General features: G+C 41.5%; 1 protein-coding gene across 3 annotated transcripts; it reads left to right on the forward strand.

Annotated features, from left to right (window-relative positions):
• Positions 1 to 1031: 1031 nt before the first annotated feature.
• Positions 1032 to 22446, forward strand: LOC100541207 (transforming acidic coiled-coil-containing protein 2). 3 transcript variants are annotated; one of them, XM_019617894.2, is made up of 12 exons: positions 1032 to 1126; positions 1949 to 2064; positions 2843 to 3014; positions 4248 to 4388; positions 5285 to 5374; positions 9842 to 9985; positions 10742 to 10818; positions 14768 to 14811; positions 19571 to 19731; positions 20254 to 20360; positions 21328 to 21448; positions 22217 to 22446. In XM_019617894.2, the coding sequence occupies exons 1-12, from the start codon at positions 1100 to 1102 to the stop codon at positions 22280 to 22282; spliced, it is 1266 nt and encodes a 421-aa protein (XP_019473439.1). In that variant the 5' UTR covers positions 1032 to 1099; the 3' UTR covers positions 22283 to 22446. The 3 variants fall into 3 exon arrangements, with proteins under 3 accessions (XP_019473439.1, XP_031410399.1, XP_031410398.1); XM_031554538.1 differs by having other exon boundaries at positions 1068 to 1126; positions 1952 to 2064; XM_031554539.1 differs by lacking the exon at positions 5285 to 5374.
• Positions 22447 to 24737: the final 2291 nt, after the last annotated feature.

The following is a 24737-nucleotide window of genomic DNA, read 5'->3' on the forward strand; positions in this document are numbered from 1 at the left end:
GCTGTATACATGGGTGGACAGTGACAGAACAAGGGGAATGGTCTTAAACTGAGACAGGGGAGGTTTAGGTTGGATATTAGGAGGAAGTTTTCCACTCAGAGGGTGGTGAGGCACTGGAACAGGTTGCCCAAGGAGGCTGTGGATGCCCCATCCCTGGAGGCATTCGAGGCCAGGCTGGATGTGGCTCTGGGCAGCCTGGTCTGCTGGTTGGTGACCCTGCACATAGCAGGGGGTTGAAACCGGGTGATCATTGTGGTCTTTTTCAACCCAGGCCATTCTCTGATTCTGTGATTAAGATTCTATGATTCCATCTGGCTTTGTTTTATCAGTCCTCCTCTCTCAGCTCACCACTGGATGACAATGGATTGGAAAGAAATCTGGTGATTCCCAGCAGTCTAATTAGGAGATGAGAATTAGAGCAGCAGCAAAGATTTGCATTTTAATTAGGGTCTAGATTAAGGGCTCTTCGTAAACCTTCCCACCTTAGGTTTTTCCTCCATGACTAAAATGTGACCACAGCCAGGCAAGCTGGGCTGTGGTCTCAGCCCTATTCAGTGAGTGTGCAGGTATTTGATGCATTTTTCTTATCTCAAGCGATACTACAGTTGTTGTTCTTAATTAAGAACTATGTGATATACATTAAGAAACATATTATTTCATTTCATAACAGCTTGCTACACCTTTTTGCATACTTTAAAGGCACGTGGTATCAACATTACCAATAATTGAAAAGTGTGTTTTTGTGATAAGATGGAGGAGAGTTATCTGTTCTGAAAGTGCTCTGGAACTGTGTTAATATTCTGGGCGCTGAGGCAGAATGCTGGGTAAGCTAATAAAGCAGACTTTTTTCTGGCAAATACGTTTGCTTGAAATGTGTCATAGGTTCACTGCAGAAAATCAATGAAAGTACATCTGCTTTCTCTCTGTATATTCTATTTTTAATATCTCATAGGGAAGTATTCAGAGTGGAAGCAGCCCTTGTAAATGAGAACGTATCTCATCTACTTATGTAAAAATCATTTAATGGCATGTATCTAATGGCTCTTTTTTTGTTTCTGTCGCAGAATTGGAATATGGCAACTCATATGAAATAGAATATATGGAGAAAATAGGTTCCTCTGTGCCTGTAAGTTCTCACCCCATTTCCATTCATTTGCATTCCCCTGTTATAATGCACTGTCCTGATAATGCCATCAACCTCACTACCCCTTAAATTAATTATAAAGTGCCTGCAGCAGATTTGCAAATCCAGTTTCTTTTAAATTGGCATAACTGGGGTAAATTGCTTGTGCTGTGTTGTCCTATATCCTATATGCTTGTTCCATTTTATTTTAAGCTAGGATCATAGCAGTTCTTTCTGGAGACTAAAAGGAACTCAGTAGTTCCAGCAGTGTAGAACACAGAGCTGTCTACACCAGCTACTGAACTATTTTAAGAAATGGAGAGCAGAACTTTAAAGAAGATGGAGAGAATCCTGGGAGAATACAGACTGAATGTCAAATATGGAATGCAGCACTATATGTTGTCATCAGTTGTTTGTCTTTCCATTCAATTCATGGATTTGATAGCTTGACGAGATCCAGTGGGGACTTAGAAAAGCCAGGGGTTTATGTCAAGTACATAAACTAATGAGAATAACATTGTATTCAATGAATATTTTGGTAACTTTCAGTCAACAAATGCCTCCAGCCTGACAGGACCAGAAATCTGATTAACCCCAAAGAGGGAGAGAAAGAACCATTACAAAGAGTGAACTGCTTAGATTATGTTCTTCATCGATTTCTTCCCGAAAGGGATCGTTTTTTATCAGTATCACTTAAAGCATAGGGAGGATTACAGTCCTGTATTGTTAGCTGTTTGTCAAGTCTTTTGGTCACTTAAGGCAGTAAATTAGCTTTAATGGAGAACAACTGAATTGCTTAATGAGTCTTTCTCTTCCTGTTGCCAGCAGGATGATAGCACCCTGAAGAAACAATCTTTATACCTAATGTTTGATGCACAGCAAGAGAGCCCAGTCAAATCGCCTCCCGTCAGACTGTCCGATTCCACCACGCCATGCTCAGGGTATGTCACTGCCAGGAAAGGCAGCAGTGGAAAAGGATGTCAGGGAAATAGGTTGCCATCCCAACACGCAGGCAGGCAGTTATTCCTCTTTTCTGCCTCTCTGTTGCAGAGTTGTTTGTTTATAAATAGATTCCCATCTGTGTACACATATGAGAGAGAACAGAGGGCAAAGGTACAGAAGTTGTGCAATGGAAAGGAATGAGGACATGTATTTCTCCTTTATATTCTTACTGAATGGAGTCAGTCGTAGTGGCAACAGTTTCACAAGGCTGTGGCTTCCTCCTTAGGTTTTTATTCTCTGGTATTCTCAGAGGTCATTTTCATGTCAATCTAGAAACTATTTAATTGCAACTTCTCATTTGGCCTTTCCTAGCTATATTTTCTAGAAAGTGAGTCTCGTTCATAAGAACAGCGTGTGTGGGTTGTGTTTACTTTCCAAAAACTTTGCTCTTTAAGGACATCTGTTCTTCTTAGGAACATTTGTTTCCTGGGAGAGATGTAGGTCATGGTGAGAAAGGGGTAAAAGGCAAGTGAGAAATATTTGAGGAATGTTCATAACCTTTCTGATGGAACTGGGTTTATTTAGATGACTCCAGTGTGCAGCTTTGAAAGGATATTGCAAAGTGTTATGAGATAGAATGATAGAAAGATGAGCTGAAACAGTGTTTATATTTATACACGTGGAAATAATGAAGGGGACATACTTTGGTGTTACCAGAAGCAGAATGATGAAGGTCTTGTGCTCCACCCTGAAAGTGTGCATACAATCCTTTCTCAGGTCAAGTTTTGAAGACCCTGAAGCCCAGCAATCCTCTGGAATGAAAATACAACATCCAGCTTCTCGAGTCCTTGCTGCCAGCCAAGAGGCACACTTACAGTCACCAGACAAGTCCAAACAGAAGGACTTAGAGCCCATGACACTAGGAACAACCCCAGAGACGATTGAAATAGTAAGTAATTTACGTTAAAAGTTTGGGAACCATTTTCTTGTAGAAAATTCACATCTTATAAAACTCAGAACAGATGGATCTCACAAGCAGAGCAAGAACGTGGCCTCATAGTCTTAGTAGGAGCATGTGGTAGGACCCAAATGAAAGTTTGATGGGATTCAGAAGAATTTTACTGTACTTTAAAATGCTCTTGTGATCATTTATTCCAAGCTGACATTTTGAAGTGCTTTTCCCTTACACGGAGTTGTTTACACTTCAACTCAATTTTTGTGGAGATATTTTAGTCATAAACTAGGTGTTCTATAAAAACATAAGGATCGTGCTTTGCTCTGCTGTATGTGGTGCAAGATTTCAAATTTCTGTTGGTAAAAAGAGGTGGACGTTCAGATTTTCTTAAAAACTTTTAACTCTGTTGTTGTCATCTGATGCTTATAATGTAAAAACCACTTTTTTGATCATTAGAACTCAGCTCAGCTTCCAGTGACATCACTTTTTTTCAGTGGTTTCTCTGGTATTGAATGGTGAGCCCTTTCTTACTTCAGGCCTGCAGTGCTTACTGACTTCAGAGCATTGGTTCTCAAATACATGAAGGTTCCTTTAAGCTTAATACTGTGCTTCATTTATATTCTTTAATGATGCTGTTGATACCATCTTGCAAGGAATTAGCTTGATGAGTTTTCAAGCTAAGCTTTCACTGTATGGAGTATTGCGGGTGCTCAAGTGCCTGAAGTCTTCTTCCCTTTGTGCTTCTGTCCAGCTTCATGTTATGTATTTATCCTGAGCATGTTACAATTGTGAATGTATCTTAGTTTATCTCCAGTAAGCAGCAGAAGATTTGGAAGAAGAGTCTTGCTCACTTTCCCCCTTAGTTTTGGTCATCTTCAAAGCTTTCGGGTTCATTTAGAGATATTAGAACAGAACAAAAGCTATTGTTTGAACAAAGCACATGACAGTAGATATATTGAGTGTGCTGTGATCCATGGCTTCAGAGCCATGATTTTAGAGGTCTTAATGCCACTAACTTCATATTAGTCTTAAAAAATGTACTCAGTTTTTAAATTGGGAATAATTATTCTTGATGTTTGTCTGTTATATCTATGAGCTGTGTACTCCAAAGGAATTTTCTATGGAGAATGAAATTATGAGAAATCAGGGATTTGCAGACATGCTGCTTTTAGCTTGAATTGCTTGGGCAATCTCTGTTGATTATTCTACACTCTTCTTATCCTTCAGACATCTCCTGAAGACTCCTTTGTCTCTGCTGATGCTCTTCTCAACAGGATATCTAAGAAAACATCAATATGTGATCAACCTGAATATCTAGATCCTGACTTAGCTGAAAAGAACCCCCCAGTATTTGCTCAAAAACTTCAGGTTTGTAGCAGAAATATAAATTTCTCTTTTCCTTTGTCTACGCTTTGTAGAGAATGCTTTACCTTGAGTGAAAGGGGTGGGAATGGCTTGGATTGGGGGATGGGAAAGAAAGAAAGAAAGCAATGATTGGCTTCTCTCCAAAGTAACTTTGGCCTTTCAGGAAACTAAGGAAGAGAAATATTTTAATTTAATTCATGCAATACATAAAATTGAACTTAATTTTCCTTAAGAGTTTCATCTATCCAGCAGCACTGATGTATGTATTTTGAAGAAGTCTTTATAAAGACAACTCTAGTCCTATAAAACCCTAACCCTATAAGGCTTGAACACAGGACTCTGTATGTGGAGTGCTGTCTTAGTAGGTCTATATCTGTAGGTCCATTTTTGGAGATGAAGATCCTAATTCTGCTGAAATGGAAATTAGGATTTACTCTAATAATCTATCTGATGCACAATTTGGTGTGGCTTCTTCTAGGAAAAGCAAATCCATCTGCAGAGCAGCTCTGTGTGTCAGGACCTATTTTCCAGTATATTCACAGTGAAACTTCAAAACAGCAAAGGTTGAATTGGGAGTGGCAGCTGGCATAAATTCACATAAAATGAGAATCTGGAAAAAACAGCTTCAACTGCAGTAAAACTTTTTTTTTTAAAACAAACACATTATCCAAACTTACTTTCTAATAAAAATTGCCTAGATAGCCATCTCAAAACTACCCACAAAATGACATTTTGCACCAAAGCTCAAAACAAAGGTAATATGGGATGTTTGTCACCCAGGAATTGCCATGTTCATCATCATCAAGATATAACATTCAGTTTTTTCATGTGTTAAACATTTTTGCTGTGTTCTTAATACATTTTTTTCTGTGGATTACTGATGACCAAACACTCAACAGGAGGAGTTAGAGTTTGCTGCAATGAGGATAGAAGCACTGAAGTTAGCCAGGCAGATTACCCTGTCTTCTTTCCGCTCCTTAGATGCCGAGGTATCTGTTTTGTGCCTGCCATGTGTGTGAGTGTGCACAGACTAAGAAACAGAGTGCTGCTTTTTCTTTAACAAGGTGACTAAGGCGCTCAGAGTGCAGTGGAAAACTAAAACAAGCACCAAAGCGTGGCATGGAAGAGCATGCTGAAAGCAGTATTGCACACAGAAATGCTGTCCACCAATGGAAAGATTAACATAAGCAAGTTTATAGGCAAGGAACAGGCATACACTTATCACAGGAGAAAGATTCTGCAACCAGATGGCTTTTTTTAATCTTTACCCCAAGGTTTGTCCTAAAATATTTTGGTAGCAAAACAATATCAAATCTACTCCTTATGAGAACGCTATAGATTTTGGCTGTTGGTCTCTGCAGCTTGAAACAGACTGCCAAGTACAGAGGTGAGAAGTTCAGTCAACCCTACCATCAGGCTTCAGAAGAAAGCAGATCTGCAAGGGTGTAGAGCTACCGAGGGAAAAGGGCTCCCTAACGCAATGAGGTTTCATTCATGAAGATCTAAAGCTTTCCTTTAATTGTCTTTTCTCTAGTAGGCTGCCTAGAGCCTCCTCAGAGTGATGCATTGCATGGCTTTAGAGACGCGTGTGGTCCTTACTGGCTTTACTGCAGGACAGAAAAGCTCGCTGTGATGCACTGTGTTTGGTGATTAGCCAGTTGTGCAGCTAGTTTGTGTTGTCCTTTGTGGTGCTTTTAACAAAAAAGTCAAGCCAAAAATGGTAATGGCTTTCTTGGGAGGTGCTGCAATGAGTCATTTTATTCCAAACGAGGGGCATGTGCTGTGGCACATCCTTCTCCAGTGACCTTTCTTATGTTACAGTGGCAATTAATAAGTCAGGAAGCTTTTGGCTTAGTCCTGTATCATCTTAATATTAGAGTACATTGCATCATGACAACATTTGAGCTGATGACAAGGTGTAGCTTCTTGGTGAAATTTCTGAACTTCTTGGAACTTAGAAATGGGGGACAGGCTTCATGTGAATTTAATCTTCATAACAAAGATAGCAAAAATGATGAGCAGAGATGAGGAGGGAAAATTAAGGAAAACTCCACCCTCTTGCACAGAATTGGAAGCAGCTGGACATTCACAAAGTTCTGTCTCAGTCCAGCCACAGGGGCATTCTTGGTTGAACAACGTGGGTGCCATGCTAGGCTGGGAAGGCCTTTTGTCCCTGGATAACTTTACTGTTTAGGTGGGAGATGGCTGATATTAAATGAGCCTGTGGTGGCAACCCTTGTGACCTGCAGTGACTGGTCAGGCCTGGATTAACTATAATAGGATCCACCAGATGACTGCAGTGACTTAAATACGGACACTATCTGGCAAGATTCCCTTCTGGTTGGCTGCCCACAGTTCTTCTCTTCACGTTTTATAACTAAGGTTAGCATTTACTGAACCATTACAGGTTGGATAAAAAGCATAAACAGTCCACATTACTATGTCCTATCACCATTTTTCTATAAAGTTGCAGGCATAAATTAGGCTTGTTATGCTTCCATCGACCTGTGTGCACACATCAATTAGTTACAAGATAGGATCTTTTGATATGCACTTAGCTTACCCTTTGCCAGCACTCACACTCATTTTCAGCAAGGCTAAATACATATTCCCCTAAACAGTATGATAAAAGTGATGTATCATTTTCATTGCAGAGCCTCACTTTTCTTTCACTCTGACCTTCTTGAAGTGAGATCACCACAGCTGGTTAATCAATATGCATTTACTCTCTGTCTGATCAGATATCTGGTTTCTGTGCAAGGTGCTGGGAAGTGCAGGGGAAGTGCATTGAGCTCTCAAATATTTACACTAAGATCACACTGACCTACATCTCGTAGTAATTCCCCTGCAGACTCTAATCTTTCTGTGTGAGGTTCAGTGACTTATAAATCCCTATGCTTATTATTACCCCAATTAACTGCTTACTTTCTTGGCAGTTAGGCATTGAATTTAAAGCGTAGGCAAAGTTACTTGAGTTAATATTGTCATCCTATTGAGCCACTTTGTTTTCAGATGATAGGAATATTTGAAGGCAGAAAATAACAGATAGGAAACTGGCCATCAGTTTGTAAAACTGGCTCTTAGATAAAACCAATAAGACCAGTGCTGGAGACTGTGACAGAGGGTTAGTTATGCTCCTGCCAAGGAAAGAAGCCAGCCAACCCAGCTGGGGTTTGCATGCCCTGCTTCCGGAGTCAGGACAATGCTGGTTGGGTCAGTACACACCAGTGTTTCTGTGAGCTGGTTCAGTTCCAAGAGCTTTTACATAGTTATTTGGGGGGAAATATTAAGCTTTTATTATATGTCACTAATAATTCTTTTGTAAAATTCACTCAACTGCAGGAGAGAATGAGAAAATCCATGTTAGTAAGGTGTTGGTGACACACTGGAACAGGTTGCCCAAGGAGGTTGTGGATGCCCCATCCACATTCAAAGGCCAGGCTGGATGTGGCTCTGGGCAGCCTGGGCTGCTGGTTGGTGACCCTGCACGTAGCAGGGGGTTGGAACTGGATGAGCATTGTGGTCCTTTTCAACCCAGGCCATTCTATGATTCTATGATATACAAAAATTGCTAAATTTGTATTAAATTCTTGAAATGTGCTTTTTTTTTTTCCCTTTCAAAATCTTCACCATATTGACAGTTACTTCCAAAAGTTTTTACAGGAGCTTAAGGAAACGTGTGTTTCCATTGCCACAATTAATATTTCCCAGCAGTTTCCTCATGAGACCCAGCAGCTCACATGGCAGGAGGCTTTTGAAATAAGATATGTGTGGTTCAACAGATTGAGCTGCAGGATGGCCTTTCTTCTGAGGGCAGCTTTGATGCTCTATTGGCTCTTTGTCGTCTCTCAGTTTTCCTCTTTGGGTTTGAGTAGGAAATAAAGTGCATTTTTTGAAGCTGGAATACTGAATTTCAGCAGCAGAGGTCTGGTTTCTTGCCTGTTCTACTGAGATCTGTGGGCAGCACCATGTGTTTTTATATATATGCAAAAACAGAGATGACTGAGCTTGTGCCCAAGATGTGCTTTTTCCTATACTGTCACTGTATATCAGGAGAAATCTGAAGAATGCAAGATGTGTAATTTTGGTAGATCCTGTGCTGCCTTTTGCTGCACTGTGCAAAGCCACCGGGTTGGAGGTTGTGCCTCCTTGTCGTTGGAACTAATCAATAGTTGGTGCTTGTGGTAAAATGTGACAAAAAGAGAGAGGAATGGCCTGCAGCTGCAAGCACAGAGTCAGATGATTCCTATGTTTAAAAATGAACAAAGGATAGAGAGCAAATTGACAAGTCTCCTATGTAAACAGACGTTCAGTATGGTGTTTTGAAGTGCTGTTGAGCTTGTTATTGCTCTAATTAAATTTTCTTGTCTCGTCTTTTAGTGTTGCTGGCACGGTTTCAGCACGTTGCTCACAGATGTGGAACTCATAACATCTATTCCTGTGTTTTCCTAGTGTGAGCATTATGTGTCATTAGGACAGCTTCTTCAGTAAGGTGTGCTGTGGGAGCTCAGAAAGGGCTGCAAAAGAGTAACTGTGGCTTTGGATCCTTTCTGCTGTCCTGGGATACGTGAGAAAGGCTGTGAGCAAGTGAACCATTCATGGGATAAATGTGAAAGTCTGCACTGAGGGCAGTGCTGTAGGGGAGGAGGTGTAGCTTTTTGTTTTCATGCTGTAGCTGCAGCATGAAAGCATTCATATCCAGGCCATCAGCGTGCTGGATGTGGTGTTTCAAGATGCGGGTGTTTATAAACTCCTTGTTTTTTTTAATGCACTGTGATGTGAGTTGTTTACATCTAGAGTGTTCACAGGGTCAGGCATCTCAATTTCACTTGGCTCTTTTGGGTTCTCTTTCTTATTCTGTATCCTTCTGACCCAGTTTTGACCATCGGCACGAACAAGATTGGCAGCTGCTAACAAAACCTCATTTAACATATTAATTGCATGCTAAATAACCAGTGGGGCAGGAATGGCAGCTGCATATTCACACTTCTTACAAAATACTGTTTGTGACAGAATATATCAGCATGTGGAAACTAGGAAGATAGACATCTCCTCGCTTCTGTTTTTTTTAATCTCATCTATTTTTATGGAAGCAGAATTCCCCTTAACGAGCTCTCTGCCTCCCATTCTAATTTCCTCTGCTGACACGTGTTTCTTGTGGATGCTTTCATGACATTTCTGTATCAGGAGGTAGTAAAATAAGCCCCTAAAATATTATGGATGATGCACTATCTTTATTTTCTCTCTGTAAGGCTAATTTGGTTCTCCTAATGCTTACTATGAATTTTAAATGTGTATTGAAATGTTCCTGTCAATGCTACAGCTGTTACAGTTTTGTAGTGCACTGGCTCTCAGTCCTAGCTCAAGACCCTCGTGCCTAGCACACAGAAAACGTCAGCACAACATGTATTTAATGGCTCATTTCTTTGTATTTAAAAAAAAAAACAAACACACAGAGAGAACCTGCTATCCCAGCAGATGTTTCCATCTCTAAAAGTGTGCTGTACTCACGGATCGGCGCTTCGGATGCAGAAGGCACCACGAGTCTTCTCTACCCCCAGCAAGACTTGGATGCTGCACTACGACTTGCCAGAGCAGAGGTAATTTTTTTGAATTGGGAATAGGAAATATGTGGCACTTGTGGACTCCTCCTTTTCTGTTTTCTCCCAAACTCTTCATATTATTATTATGTTTACCATGCTTGAGACTGTTCTCAGAAATTCTGAACCCACGCTGGAGGCTACCAAAGCAAAAGGTGTTATGCTGTAAGTGCTACTTGTTTGGGATGTAAATGCTGGCTGGAAGAGGCCTATAAGAATCATTGAGTTCAACTGTCGGGCTACTTCAGGACTGACCCAAAGTGAAAAAACATAATTAAGAGCAATATCCAAAAGTCATTTAAAAGTGGACAGGCACGAGACATCAACTACCTCTAGGAAACCCATTCCAGTGTCTAACCATTCCAGTGTGAATGAGAGGAGCACAAAGGAACGCAGTCCTTCAAGTATAAAATCTCATGGATAGTCAGCCCTACATATGGACGCAGAAGCAATAGAACCCCCCGTAGAGGACAAATCATGGGACTGTGTTCCAAAGCCACGGATAAAATTATTTCAGTCTTGGCTCCAAATCAGGCATTGTGTGAAGTGTTTTTAAATGATCGTGATTTCACACCTGAACTTCTTAAAATTGCACCTTACAGTCTGTAAATCAACAGGCACGCTTGTATTTGAACCCATTGTGCCTTTGGAAACTGTGCCTGTATCAATCAGAATTTGATATCCATACATTGTACACTTATTTTGTTTCCTCCTCAATGGATCACTTCTTTTCACTTTTCTTTTTCCTTGTTTCAGATTGTGGCCAAGGAAAGAGAAGTATCTGAGTGGAAAGAGAAATATGAAGAAAGCAGAAGGGAAGTGATGGAAATGAGGTGAGTTATTCACTTGTCACTAATCACAACAGTGTAGTCTCATTTCAGGCTGTGGACAGCACACAGAGTGCTGTGACTGTACAGATCTTTGGCTAACTAAAGTTGTTGGTTATATTTAACTGCAGGCTTCAAACTGATCCTAAACCTGTTGAAGGTAATCACTGTGAACTTCTACATTGCTGTACTGAGATAAAGGGTCTTAGTCCAGTCCAGTAAGGAAAGAGTTTTCTCCAGTTTGTGCTGCTCCCCTCACTTGTGAAGTCTCACATGGGTTGCATTGTGGTGTTTCTGTTGCCTGACTGAATGATTGTGCCTGCTGTGTTGGTAGAGGTGTTTGTCTGCTAATTTAAAGTTATCTTTCCACGAGGAGTTTTGCCAACAGAAAAAAGCATGTGAAGGTTTGAATACAGGTATGAGCAGCAGAGGCTCCCTTCAGGAGATTATTATAAAAAGATTCTTTAACATTAAAGAACAAAAACCCCATTGCCGGTAGGAAAACATTTCTTGCAAAGGAGCCGCTCTTGCCTTTGAGTGTTGACTTTCAAAGAGTTTCAACTTCCTTCTCTTTGAACAGAATTTTTAATTATAACACACACACTAAACTTGATTTCAGGTAACCAGTGTTTATCTTGGATTTTGCTACCCAATTTGAGAGCTGACAGAAACACCCTGAACTTTTCAGTTCTTTCTAGTTGTATCTGCTGATCTATTATATTCCATTTCTCCTTGCAAGCCTGTCTCTATTACATTAAATAACAGTAAACTGATAATAACTGGTTTGGCCTTTCTTCCCAACCAAGGTCTCTGCCATTTGCAAAAGTGATAAACAAAGTCACTATAGTGGATAAAGTTGCTCAAAGCATCACTTTTGCTTGCCATCTAGTCAGCTGAGGGTTTCAGCCATTCTTTTTGTATACAGTGGTAATGCCATAAGAACAACATACAGATAAGTTTGACTCATTCATTGACCTGAATCTGAGAAAGTCATCAGTTTTAAAAGAGACTCTGTAGGAGTATACTATGGAATTTTTAAAGCCTATTATTTTCTGTCTTCAAACAGACAGGCTCTCTCCCTACCTCTGTCCTTAACTCATAAATAAAAGAGATCAGACAGATTATTTTAGCATCTATCTTTCAAATTATAATTTCCATGGTGCCTTTTGAGACTGAGTTTTCTGTTTTAGCACCTGCTTCTTCCCAGAGTTAAGGACGTAGGTAGCTTAAAGCAAAAGCCAGTAAGCTGTACTGAGAGGTGATCTGCACCTGCAGTTCCTGCTGGCATCCAGGAAACTTGTGCTGATGGAACAGGGGTAAAAGAACACTGTGCTGCACAAATCAGAAGCACTGGCAGAGGTGCCAAGTGTCACACGTGGCAGATTTGAATAGAGGAGCACACAGGGCTCTGAGCCAATGCATCTTAAGAGAGGCATCTGCAGAAGGCGAGGGCAGCCCCTTTATGTCTTTGAGAGGAACCATCTCCCAGCACCCGCTGAGTTCTCTCACCTCTCTTGCTCCCCGCCTGGGAAAGGAACCAAAGCCCTGGCATAGCCCTCTCAGTGCATAATGAGGCAAAATGGAAAGGAACTGCTGCAAGCAGTCAAATCCAAAAAACAAAACGTGGAATGAAGAAAACCTAGGAATTATGTAAAGAATGACTCAGAGTTCATTGCGCACACTCCAGTGCAGTACTTTGTCTATTTTCTGGAGGCTGCCAGGGTACACACGCCTGCTGGCTGCAAACAGACACTGGCAGAGGCTGCTTATCCCTTAATGAAAGGAGAGCAGAGAGACAGAGCATCTGACACACTGTAGGATCTGTTCCTTTCTGTACCTCGCAGTAATTTGCTTCTGTGTCTATGTCCTCAATAAGATTTGATTTTGGGAAGAAAAAAAAGAAAAAAAAGTCTTATGTAAGCCAAATTTTCAACAGGCAAATGGGGAAAAAGTCATTTTGTCTCAAAATGATGAAATGTGCATGTATACACCGAGATTTCATTGGGAAGATTACATGTTGAAACAGTTCATGTGTGGTAAATTAGAGATGCAGAAATTAGACGTAACATAATTGTAAGAAAGGAATGAAGGGAAAGGCTGGGATTATCGAGTTGCAAGCATAATAACTTTTTTGCAGAAGGAGAAGCAATGCTTCTTTATGCAAACACTCCTTGTTCTACCTCCCGAGTTTAGCCAAGTTTCCAGCAAAATGTCAGCGTGGAGGAGATTCCACTCTGGAGGAGAAGAGCTGAGTGAGAAGTTATAATAATGATATAGTACGTATCAAACAGCCAGTGGTGGGCTGTGCCATAGCCCAAGGTAGAACCAGAGTCAGACTGGATATGTTTAAACATGGTTTGTTGGAGGTCTGATTGATCATACCTCTGTGTGGGATGTCAAGCAGAAGATCTTTCGAGAGATAGCTTGGGATTTCTATGTTTTCATGATTATAAAACTGTAAATCATGATTATAATACGTAGACCAAAGGTCTGAAATATAAGAAATTAAGCCTATTTAACATCTCAAAGTTGAGTGCTCCATCACAGAGAGGAATGACATGGTTAGCATCCTTAGGTTCCCCACCTGCAATGTCTTTTCTTTAGTCTGCTTGAGAGAAAGAGAGCTTTGTGATGAACTTCACTTTCCAAATCAAATAGTATTAAAATCACTGTGACACTGTAGTGTCCACATAGTGATGAAAGTAAGAAATGGATCTTTGACTTTGCTGCCTATGGTGCAGCCCAGGCTGGGAAGCTGTATGATGTTCTAACAACGTTTAGTGTTGTACTTGTTGTCATTGATCCTTGGCTTCATTTTCTAAAATGATCAAACTTCCTGAAGGTGGCTGGTATTACAGCGACACGACATGGCTTTCAAATCCCTGCTGCTTACCTTTTATGTGAAAATGATCCCACTGCCTGGGGTCTGTTTGTGATCCAGATTTCACACATGCAGTGCTGGTGCTGCTGCTCTGGGTTTGGGGGATCTCCACAGCTTTCTCCTTTCCTCACTGACTTTTGTCCCAGGATTTCCCCTTATCCTTACTGCAACCTCACTGTCTGCAGCAGACTTAGCTAAAATGGAGCAAATCAAAGCGAGCAAAGACTTAAAAAAATATGTATTCAAATACCAGTGGGCTATTTGGAATATTCACTTCAGATGAAGCGTACAGTAATTTTGTTTTTCATAGGCAATCCTATGTGGCTCACAAATCAAAGCACAGATCAAGCTAGTCCCATTTCATTAGCTTTATTTGGCTCTGGAAAGGGATGGATCATCTTTCTAAATCACATTTAATCTGCTTATTTTGGCTAACCTCTTTTCAAGAAGGAAACTCAAAGCCTACTGCGAGTCTGCAAAATAAAATAGTCTTAAAAGTAACATTTTACCCCCTCTGTTTTTCAAAAGATGTGTGAAATCGGACACGGTGGGCTTTGTGCTCCATAGCTGAATGTTTTGGTTGTGTTGTTTTTAAGTGCTGGTGGGTCACTTCTTCACGTTTGGAGAGTGGAAGAGTGGATATATTTTGGATGGGGGCCAGCTGTACTCCTGTTGGATTTACTTGCCTACCAATTATAACTTCTGTTAATGTTTACATTAAAAATGAGCGGACACAGAGAATAAAGAGGGGATGGAAGAAGGCAGTGGGAAAAGGAGACTCGATGCAACTCTGAAATTAGGTTGATGCAATTATGTTTATGTTTAAACTGAGATCGGTAATGTACTTCGGGTACGATTCAAAGTAATTCCTTTTCCCTCCCCATGCAGGAGCAACGTTTAAGCTGCCAATTTTATTTGTTGCATAGGAATAAAGAGCATATAAAAGCGTGGAGCAGGATCTCTATCTGTATTTTATACCATAGTTCGGTTATTAAGTAGCATTATTTTCATGTAATTATTAGCTATTATGATGTTTGCCAAAAGTTTTTCTTTTTTCTTTTTTTCTTCTTATAGGAAAATAGTTTCAGAATATGAGAAGACGATTGCTCAGATGATAGGTAGGTGTTCCTGCTGTGAAAAATGCTGTCCTGCACTCTGATTTTCTGAAGAGGGAATAGAAATGGGATTTAAGTCTGTGGGCTTCATTTTGATGCCAGCTCCACCCATTCATGCTGCTGGGAATCGGGACGCATCTGAGGACACATTGTGTGCTTCCAGGTGGTGATGTGAAGCTGGTGCTTCATTTTACAGAAATAAACCCCGAGGCAGTCCAGGTAATACAGAAAGGTCAGGGCTTTTTCTTCTGTGTCAAAGCAAAGTGTCCCATGAGAAACATGTTCAAACACTGCCCAGCATTTACAGGTATCTCCAGGAGAGACATAAAATGACCTGAAAACCCTGTAGTCATCCGCTCACAGCTGTTTAACAGGAGATACCAAACTTAGCCCTTTACAACAACAGGGATTATCTGTGCTAAGTGCATTGGTTGGACCAAAACCGAGATTAACTTCAATCCCAGCTGAGATTGTGAGTGCCCAATCCACCTCCCCAGCTACTGACATAAAGTCCTCCAAGCTATTTGCACAATCTATTGCAGAAGTCAAGAAATTTTTCTTCTCACTCCTCTGGGAGAATTGTCATAGAGAGCACTGCATGCCTGCAACACAAAAGGCATCTGTGCATCTTTCTAAAAGGGTTTTAACACAGGAAGGGTTTTTATCACAGCTATTGAGTTCTAATATATATGTATGTTTTAGCCCTTCTAAAATTGGCAGTTCCTCGTGGCCTGTGTGGCATAACCCCCAAGCTGTTGGTTTCTTCTACATTGTTTTGTTAGCATTTGATGCTTGAGTTCTCTTTAAATTCTGTAGCAGATTTGCTTATTTTTGCCCAAGGAGAGCAGTGGGGGGGCTGTTCAGTGCCTGCTGCTTGGCTGCCTTCCTGCATTTCACAGCCCATGGGAGGCACCCCAACCTCCTTCCATGAAAAGGAAAAAAAGGGTCTAGAAATAAGTCTTCACGTGTGTGCTTTGTTCTCTGTACAGTGTTCTGTCTCCGTTGCCTTTTGTGTGTAAACCTGAATGGGTTTGCCTGCTTTCTGACGTAACCTCTGTCATTCTCATCATACAAGTGTTAAGGCAGGAGTGGTCAGACTATGCCAAGAATTTGATTCCCTTTATTTTACACTGAGTGTATTCTAGTGCTGCTTCATGCATGATTATGGACATTATCAAGTGTGGCAAAGAATCAGGGTCACAGTCTCCAAAATGTAATTTTCTTCTTCAAACACCGGGGACATTTTTTCCTATTTTATGTGTCCTACTGCTGTCAAGTGATTCTTTTTTTTAAGCAGTAGTTTGATCTGAGTGCTTACAGCATGTAGGTCCTGTATCTACCCTGTGCAGAGCTGTCCAGGAACTCTGCAGGGAGTTCTTCAGCTTCAATGGCCATTTGTATGGACAGACACAGGACTGCCCCATTCTCCCCAAGCATCTGCATGCAGCTAGCAACAGAACTTTCTTCTGACTGCAAACCCAAATTCTTTTTCAAGAAACAGGTTAAACGTATGTATATAAGTTGTAAGTCTGTAGTGCAATGAGAAGCTATGGAACAGAGATTCTAAGGCAACAGCACAGCCATGGCATGCATGGCACAAATTCTGCAGTTGCCAATTCATCTTCTTTAAAGAAATCAAGGATATTAAAGCATTGGGCCTTTGGCCACTGAGGAGATAGAAACAAATTCAAACTTCTAATTCAAAGTATCAGTCGGAGTCTTCCAAGCGATGTACAGCAAGTTTTTAAGAGCTGTGGCTGTAAATAACACAATTTGCCATCCGTTTTCAAAAGAACTGAAACAACAGCAGCGACACAGAAAGCATGTGCTAATTAGAGCAATATGCAAATTTTACAGCATGATAAATGTGAGGCTGCTTCTCCCAGCATTTAGTGTAAATTTTCCATCTAATTATCCCACTTTCTCCTGACATTTGCTGTAAATTATTGTCCCTTCTGACGAAAGAATTTACCCAAATGCCACATTGTGAGGGAAGTGATTGTCTGCATGCTATTTGCATATAGTTGACTGAACTGTTATCCCACTAACATCTCCCTGCTGGAGCAAAATATGTATTTTCACTAAAGAAATGCCTCTGCTCTTTCTATTTATGATCTAACCCTTCTGAGCTATTTACAGAGCCCTCTGCTAGGAGGGCATTGCAAGTGAACCAATTTCACAAATCCCTTTAATGAATATTCAGCGTGGTTGAGCGATCCTGCTCAGCTTCTACAGGCTGTCGTGTGTTTGCAGAGCGAGCACTGAAAATATTTCGTACTAATGGAATAAGACCGTGGATGTGTTTGCATATAAAGCACCAAAAACTTGCCCTGCAAGCTGTCATTGCCATTGATTTCAAGGGCTGAGTAGATCTCTTATTGCTGTCATGTACAGAGCCCAGTGTTAACCCACCTCAGCTCGTACAATCAGTCTCATGCTGTACAGGCAGAGCTTGCACGCTGTCAGTGCACAGATCCCTATGAGCATCTCTGCATCGTTTCTTCCTGCTGCTTTAACTGTTCTGCCTCACACTTGGCCCCTAAGACAGTCTCCTGCCCGTTGAGGGTGGGCACACAAAGGACAGCCATGCTGCTGTGCTGCAGCCTGGGCTGAGCTCACGAAGGCCCCTGCTCACCCTGCAGCCCATGCACACTCCTCAGTCACACTCACCTCCTCCCCTTCCAAAATCCTTGTTGTAGATTTATTTGTACTGTTGGATTTGTGATGTTGGGCTTTTTTTTCTCTTGTTTTCCTGCTAAAAAAATGTATCCGTGTACTTGTAAGCTTAAAGACATAATGAACTTTTCATTATGAAGACAAACAAATGTTATGCTTTGTGCATTACGGGTTGTTGCATTACTTATTTTCTGCTTTCCTAACAATTCCTGATTTTCTATTTTGCTTCCGTTTTCGTTGCTTCTTGCTATTTGCTTGCAAAAACAAACAGGCAAGCCCGGTAAGTAAAGCTTTTCACCAACTTTCACACCACCACTCTGCATTTTTCCTTTCTTTTGCTTTTGTTCTCCGTTTGCTGCATTCCCATTCAGTTATGTGATAACGCTGTGCTGAGCCTCGGGGCGGATCTGCTGCTGTTGTGGTGGTGGCCTCACTCTGTCCATTTGGACATCCTTAGTCCTGAGCATCCTCGTGGTGGTGGTGACCCACAGGCAGTGTGTGGAATGGACATGGAAGCCATTTAATTGAAATATTCTGATCACATAGCCTTTATAAACTGCCTTAGAAACAAGGTAGAAATAAGTGGCTGTAACTGGTTAGCTGAGATTGGAGCTGCCTGCCCAGCTCCACCGAGCAGCCTTTTCCTTAAGGCTAAATGATAGCTTCAGAGAGTAGTTGCCTTCAAGTAGTCAAAAGGGAGAAGAGTTATCAGAGCAATGGGGCATTGCAGGGCTCTGCACTCCTTGGTTCATCCATCCCAAAGGTGTTTGTCTGTCACTGCCTGGGCCTTTGCTGGGCTGGCACAAACACAGAGGACTACAAAGAGATTGAGTATGCAAAAGGAAGAGGTGAACTGCAGCTTGGGAATTCACAGCATGAACTTTGACATTTCAGGGTTGACCAACACCATGAAATACTCTCTGATTCAGGCTCATTTCTCTCTTTGAGGGAAAAACTAAACACCCGTCAAAATATTTCAGAGCATAGGAGGCTTAAATGAAAGGTTGTACATTCTAAAGCTGCTTTTTAGATGGGAGAACATTTTCCTTCGTTTTAATTTCCGTCAGAGGTATAAGAAAACAGTAACGTAAAGCTGCTCATTTCTCTGAGCGTATCTCATAACAGCATCGTTCAAAGCAGCCCCTAAAACAGAGACATAAAAATCTTAATTTAGGATCTGCAGCCAGCAGTGTACCACTCAAGTAGGCAATGGCAGGTGCTTTTTTCCTACTGTTATAAGCTATTCTAATTTATTACTTTGAAAAAAATTGTCTTAGATGTGGATTTGGAATCCTGTTTTACTCTTCACACCCTCCCTGCCTCACATGCAGTTAAACACTCTTTGAGCTTGGAAGATACTCTCCACAAACCAGCTCTGCCCAAAGTCAGCTTTCCTTCCTGGCATTTGTCTGCAGAGCTCCTAAGAAGGAAAGTTTACAAAGTTTTCCGAGGGGAGAATTTTGAGCTGGGCTAAATGAAATGAAGTGGCAAGTTTGTATGGGGTTAGAAAAGATGGTGGGAGATCACAACATGGGTCAGAAGCAGCAAATAATTTATTGCCTGTGCTTGAAGTACTGCTGCATGTGATCTCCTCCAGCTTGTGCCTCTTCTGGCAAATGAGGAATCCCAGAATCACAGAATGGCCTGGGTTGAAAAGGACCACAAAGCTCATCTAGTTCCAACCCCCTGCTATGTGCAGGGTCTCCAACCAGCAGACCAGGCTGCCCAGAGCCACATCCAGCCTGGCCTTGAATGCCTCCAGGGATGGGGCATCCACAACCTCCTTGGGCAACCTGTTCCAGTGAATCCAGTACCTCCTTCGTGGGAGCAGCAGAGGTCCAAGTGAAATAAATCATCTGTAAGAAGATGTTTTCACCTTTTTCCCCATTGTTACAGTAATTAATTATCACTGTATTTAGAAAGCTTTTTCCAAAACATGATATTCTCTTTGAGTAACAGTGACGTTTGGATCTTCTGCAGACTAACTAACATACAGCATAGAGCACAGTGTAGTAGAAACTATAGTTGATCGTGAAATCAGTGTTCATATTGATTTCTTTTTTCTCCCCCATCTTCTTTCTACCAGAGGACGAGCAGAGAGAGAAGTCTGTCTCCCATCACACTGTTCAGCAGCTGATCGTGGAGAAGGAGCAAGCGCTGGCAGATCTGAACTCGGTGGAGAAATCCCTGGCAGATCTTTTCAGGAGATATGAAAAAATGAAGGAAGTGTTGGAGGGGTTTCGAAAGGTGAGTCACTCCTTTCCTGTTAGGAGGAAAGCTGAGAGGGCTCTCGTGTGGTGGTGAATCGGCGTTGCTTCACATGGGGCACCTTTTTGTTTCCAGGCATAAGTCTGATTTACTTACAAAGTAAAGTGTGCTGCGGGCAGGCACAACGGAAATGCCCACTGTGCTTTCTTTCTCTTTGAGAAAGAGTAGCTTGTTCCTGTATACAACAGTCCAGTTGCAATAAATATCACGTACCTGCTGGATTTTACCACATATTGGGGCTGGCTTGCAGGCTGAGGGCTAGGGGAAATCCATATCTTCACTCAGAGATTATGTCTAAAGCACATGGTGTGGTGTAATCCTCAAACAGAGGATTTCAGCCAGGTACCAAACACAAATAAAAGCACCATGAAGCTTTTTGCATTGTGCAGAACTGCTTCAGATGAAATCTCTGGGGGCATGTCAGTTGTCAGCCTTGGACAGCCACCTTACATGTACCTGAATGTGACTTGGATTAAATGTAATGTAATGTTTTCATTTCAGAACGAAGAAGTATTAAAGAAATGTGCGCAAGAGTATTTATCACGAGTAAAGAAAGAAGAACAGAGGTATCAAGCACTCAAAATCCATGCTGAGGAAAAACTGGACAGGTAATTGCTTGTGCACATCCCCATCGAGGAGTTGACACTGCAGGAAGGTCTCTGTGGCTGAGCCTTGCACTCCAAAACTCCGCCTTCCAGATGCTGTGCTCCAGCTCCTGACCATAGCTAAAGAAAGAATTGTTTTCACATTGAAAAAATCCCCCAGGAGGGGTCCATGTTGAGCACCTTAAAATTCTCTTTATCTTTGTGTATTTGGCAGGGAAGGTTGAGGAAGAAGCTGTTAGCCAGACTTATGCAGCTACAAAGGGCTGTGCTCAGATATTTCCATTTGCAGCTGATATTTGTGCCCCAGTGCTTTCCTATTGCCCTGTGCTGTGTTTCTGCCCTGACATCAGTCAGCAGAACAGTGTGCAATTCAGAGCAGGTGTCTCTTTGTTAATTCTGGACCCTGGGTTTATGCTGAGTTTGCCCACTTGTGTTGATGGTGATGTGCACTTGCACAAAAGTGCATGTAAATCCATAAACCACCATTAAGGTGTGAATATCTGATTGTGCCTTAAGACAGGTCAGTTGGGATTGTTGTTGTTCCCATCTTTAATGCTTTCATGTAATAACCAAGTAGGCATTTCTAGAGTCCGCATGCAGTCCTGTAAGCCCAGGAGAGGTCTGCAAAACATCACTAGCATTGATCAGAGCCTAAAGTAAAGCGAGGCTTGGATTTGCTTCCCAGCTGTGAATCTTGTCTGTGAGAACTGGAGATCAGATTGAGAACCTTCCACAGAATACCTCCTGCTGAGTGGTATCTTTGACCCTTCTCTTTAGACATAGTGAAAAGGCTTTGCAGATTGCTGAGCAAGGGAAAGAGCCACAAAAAGTCTCTGGGGCGAGGCTCAAGCTGCCTTCAAAGATACACAGAAAGCAGCCCTGCCCATCTCTTAACATGCAGTCCATCCTTGGATACGCTTCATCCTCTCCTGCAGACCTCCTGACATGACAAGAATCTGTGTTTTTCTAGAGCCAATGCTGAAATTGCACAAGTGAGAGGCAAGGCTCAGCAAGAGCAAGCAGCGTATCAGGCCAGCCTTCGTAAAGAGCAGCTGAAGGTGGATGCATTGGAAAGAACACTGGAACAAAAGGTAAGTAGCAGCTCTGCTCTTTTAACAAAGTCAGGTTGGATGTTAGGAAAAATATCTTTTTATCAAGAGCAGTGAGGTATTGGCACAGGCTGCCCAGGAACACGGGGCCATTGTCTGTGGAGATGTTCAAGAACTGTGGAGGTGGTGCAGGGATATGGTCAGTGGGAATGGGTTGGATGTTGGAGTAGATGATCTTAGTGGTCTTTTTTCAACCTTAATGACTCTGGATCTAAGGCAGTGACGTGACCTTTCCTCAGATTGGCTGCCTCAAGCTCTCCTTTGGAGCTTAGACCTAGGTCGAGATCTGCCCAAGGTCCTGTCCTGCTCCTCAAGCACAGCCAGCCAGAATATATCTCATATTCTCTAGCTCAGTAAAGGAGCTTATTTCCAGTAACATACAGCAGGTCCTTGCTTAGAGCCCCATGAAAACAGAATGAAAGTAATGTTATGGGGAACAGCCTGGAAACAAAAGCACGCTGCGTGTTATTATCATGTGCCAGGAGTGCCTGCTGGTCCTGAATCATCAAGTGATTTGGTGCTAAGTTGTATTTACTGCAGTAAGATGAGCTCTGTGTGGGAAGAAGCAAGGCAAATTGTTTGAAGGCATTATGCACAACTGCACTACGTGTGCATGTATATCATACATACATCTACTCTCAGTAATGGAGAAAATGCTGTTCTTCCACACTTATGGGAAAGCATGATTTTTAAATACACTCAATATAATATTATTTTTCATGGTACTTAATACTGCCTTTTGTTTTCCAGAATAAAGAGATAGAAGAGTTAACAAAGATTTGTGACGAACTGATTGCCAAAATGGGGAAAAGCTAACTTTTAACCAAATTTCTGGACTTCAACACTGAGTGCAATATGACCATTGGCACACTGATGTCCATACATTTATGTGGACGGGTTATATTTTCACCTTTTCGTATGCACTACTGTATTTTCTTTCTAAATAAAGTTGATTTAATTGTATGCAGTACTAAGATGACTATCAGAATTTCTTGCTATTGTTTGCATTTTCATAGTATAATTCATAGCAAGTTGATCTCAAAGTTCCTGTATCAGGGAGATTGTCAAGTTCTCTAAGAAATTACAAATTGCTGATCCTAGCCTTCCCTTTGTACATGAGTTCCCATGTTGGATGTCTTTTGGATTTAATATAAACATGTATTACTTGCATGGGGACTCTTGCCTTAAGGAGTGTAAACTTTATCTGCATTTGCTGATTTGTAAAATAAAATGAAAAATGAAAAAAAAAATAATCAAGATGCATGTCACTTAAATGAAATTCTCTATTGTAAATAAATTTTTTCGTTGGAAGTTGAAGATAAGTGGCTTTATTTTGTGTATTTCACTTGCTTACTGCTTTTGCTGTGCCAGGTACAGCAGGGTTTGTTAAGGAACTCCTTGTCCAGTGGTGGGATTGGCCACAAGGTCATACTGCCTGTGTGCACCTATCTCTATATCCTGCATTCCGTACAAATACATATGCTAGATTTGGACCTTTCTGTCCTCGAGTTTGAGCTTAATCCTGTGGGAATTACTTATTCTCTCACCCTGGTCCAGAAAAGCATGTAGGGAAGTGAGGCTGTTTGTCTGAGTTGGGTGCTGTGACATGAGGTGGTTTTTAAGCAAATCTGTTGTTGGGTGAACACATTTTGTTCTTCCTGCCAGTGGAAGAATTTGCTGCCACATTTGTGGAGATGCAGTGTGTGTGATTAGAAGTACACCCAGAATAAGCTAGATAAGCAGCATTCTCGCACACCTCCTTATCCTCTAAGTCATCCTCTGCGGAGGATTAAGTATGTAAGATAAGCATTAAAGCTTTAATAGCAAACAAACTGCTTTCTTTGTCTAATGGTGCATCTCTTGTATCTCCATGATGCGGACAGTCTTCAGCCTGGTTCTCATCAGCTCCCTTTTTGTCATCAAAAGTAAGTCAGCTCTCTTCTTCCTTTGTTCTTTATTCCTTATTTGCTATTTCAGATGTGCCTGAGCTTCTCTGCTATTCTGGGCTTTCCTCTTGGTTTTCAGAATGTTTAGCAGCACAGCGTTTCACTTCTGCTATGGAATAGAAACACTGAGATGTTTGCAAAGAAATGTAAATGCGTTATCTCTGGCAAATGTGCTTTGTGATCTGCACAGCTCACCAAGGACATTGTAAAGAAGCTGCAAGTTCCTGCTTGTCTTTGAAAATTCTGTGTAGTTTCAACCAAAGATAAACTTTGGGAATAAGGAAAATCAGATTATAGCTGTCATGTTAAACAGATGCAAAAATTGTAAGATGTACTGTTTGGTCTTCCAGTGGAGCTGATACTTTAGAAAACTAAATATGGACCATAATATGATTTTAGGTGTTCACAGTACTTTCTCATGGTGCTGTGAACCAAAGACCACAATGGAGGAGAAAACCATCATACTCCAGCTTGTTCTACAACTGTTACAAGAAAGTGTGGGTGCAATCACAGAGCATCAGATATTCACCATCCCTGGAGGTGTTCAAGGGACGTTTAGATGTTGTACTGAGGGATGTGGCTTAGTGGGGAATGTTGTTATAGGTGGAGAGTTGGACTGGGTGATTTTGGAGGTCTTTTCCAACGTTGGTGATTCTGTGATATTCTTGAGTTACGCTCAGTGCAATTGTAGCAATCATAACAAGTGTCTCATTTTTTTTAATCTTTAAAGTCAGTTATCTGGGCCCCTTTAAAAAAGGCAAACTGATAGGATTTGCAAAATATTTAGATATTTATAATCTTTTAGCAATTTTTGCTTGTGCTTCAAGCAAAATCATAAAGACTGCATGGATGGTATTTTAAAAGGTTTTTTGTTTTGTCTTGTTTCATTTTTTAACTACCGCTATTACAAGAGATCTTTTCTCTCCTAACGACAGGTGAAGCACTGCAGTGTTACACCTGTGTAGGTTCCAGCGACGATGACTGCAACAGACAAGGGACACAGCAGTGCCCGGGGCATTCGGATGCGTGTGCGGTCATGCGAGGACAAGCAAGTGAGTAACCATGGACAGCTCCAGCTCATCGCATTGCTAACAGCAGCAGGAAGGTAATCAGTGTCGGAAGGAGAAAAGCATAGCCACTTTCCCCTCCAAATGAGCACTGTTTACAAATCTTGGTTCTATTGGCTCAGCGGCAGCTTGATGCCAAACGTGTGAGAGTGGGATGGTCCCCGCTGGGTGGGCACTGCGGTGGCAGTGGGTGTGTTGCATTGCATTGCACTGCGTTGCGTGCTCACTGTGCTCTGTTCCAGGTGGTGTGATGAAGTC

Source organism: Meleagris gallopavo, chromosome 8, assembly GCF_000146605.3.
Source record: "Meleagris gallopavo isolate NT-WF06-2002-E0010 breed Aviagen turkey brand Nicholas breeding stock chromosome 8, Turkey_5.1, whole genome shotgun sequence".
NCBI classification, from domain to species: domain Eukaryota; kingdom Metazoa; phylum Chordata; class Aves; order Galliformes; family Phasianidae; genus Meleagris; species Meleagris gallopavo.

What these genes read in the sequence shown, in the direction of transcription:
- LOC100541207 (XM_019617894.2), top strand. Translation starts at nt 1,100, where the DNA reads ATGGAGAAAATAGGTTCCTCTGTGCCT. An exon ending in TCCGCTCCTTAGATGCCGAG is followed by an intron (nt 5,375 to 9,841) that starts GTATCTGTTTTG and finishes ACAAACACACAG; the next exon opens with AGAGAACCTGCTATCCCAGC. An exon ending in AGGGAAGTGATGGAAATGAG is followed by an intron (nt 10,819 to 14,767) that starts GTGAGTTATTCA and finishes TTCTTCTTATAG; the next exon opens with GAAAATAGTTTCAGAATATG.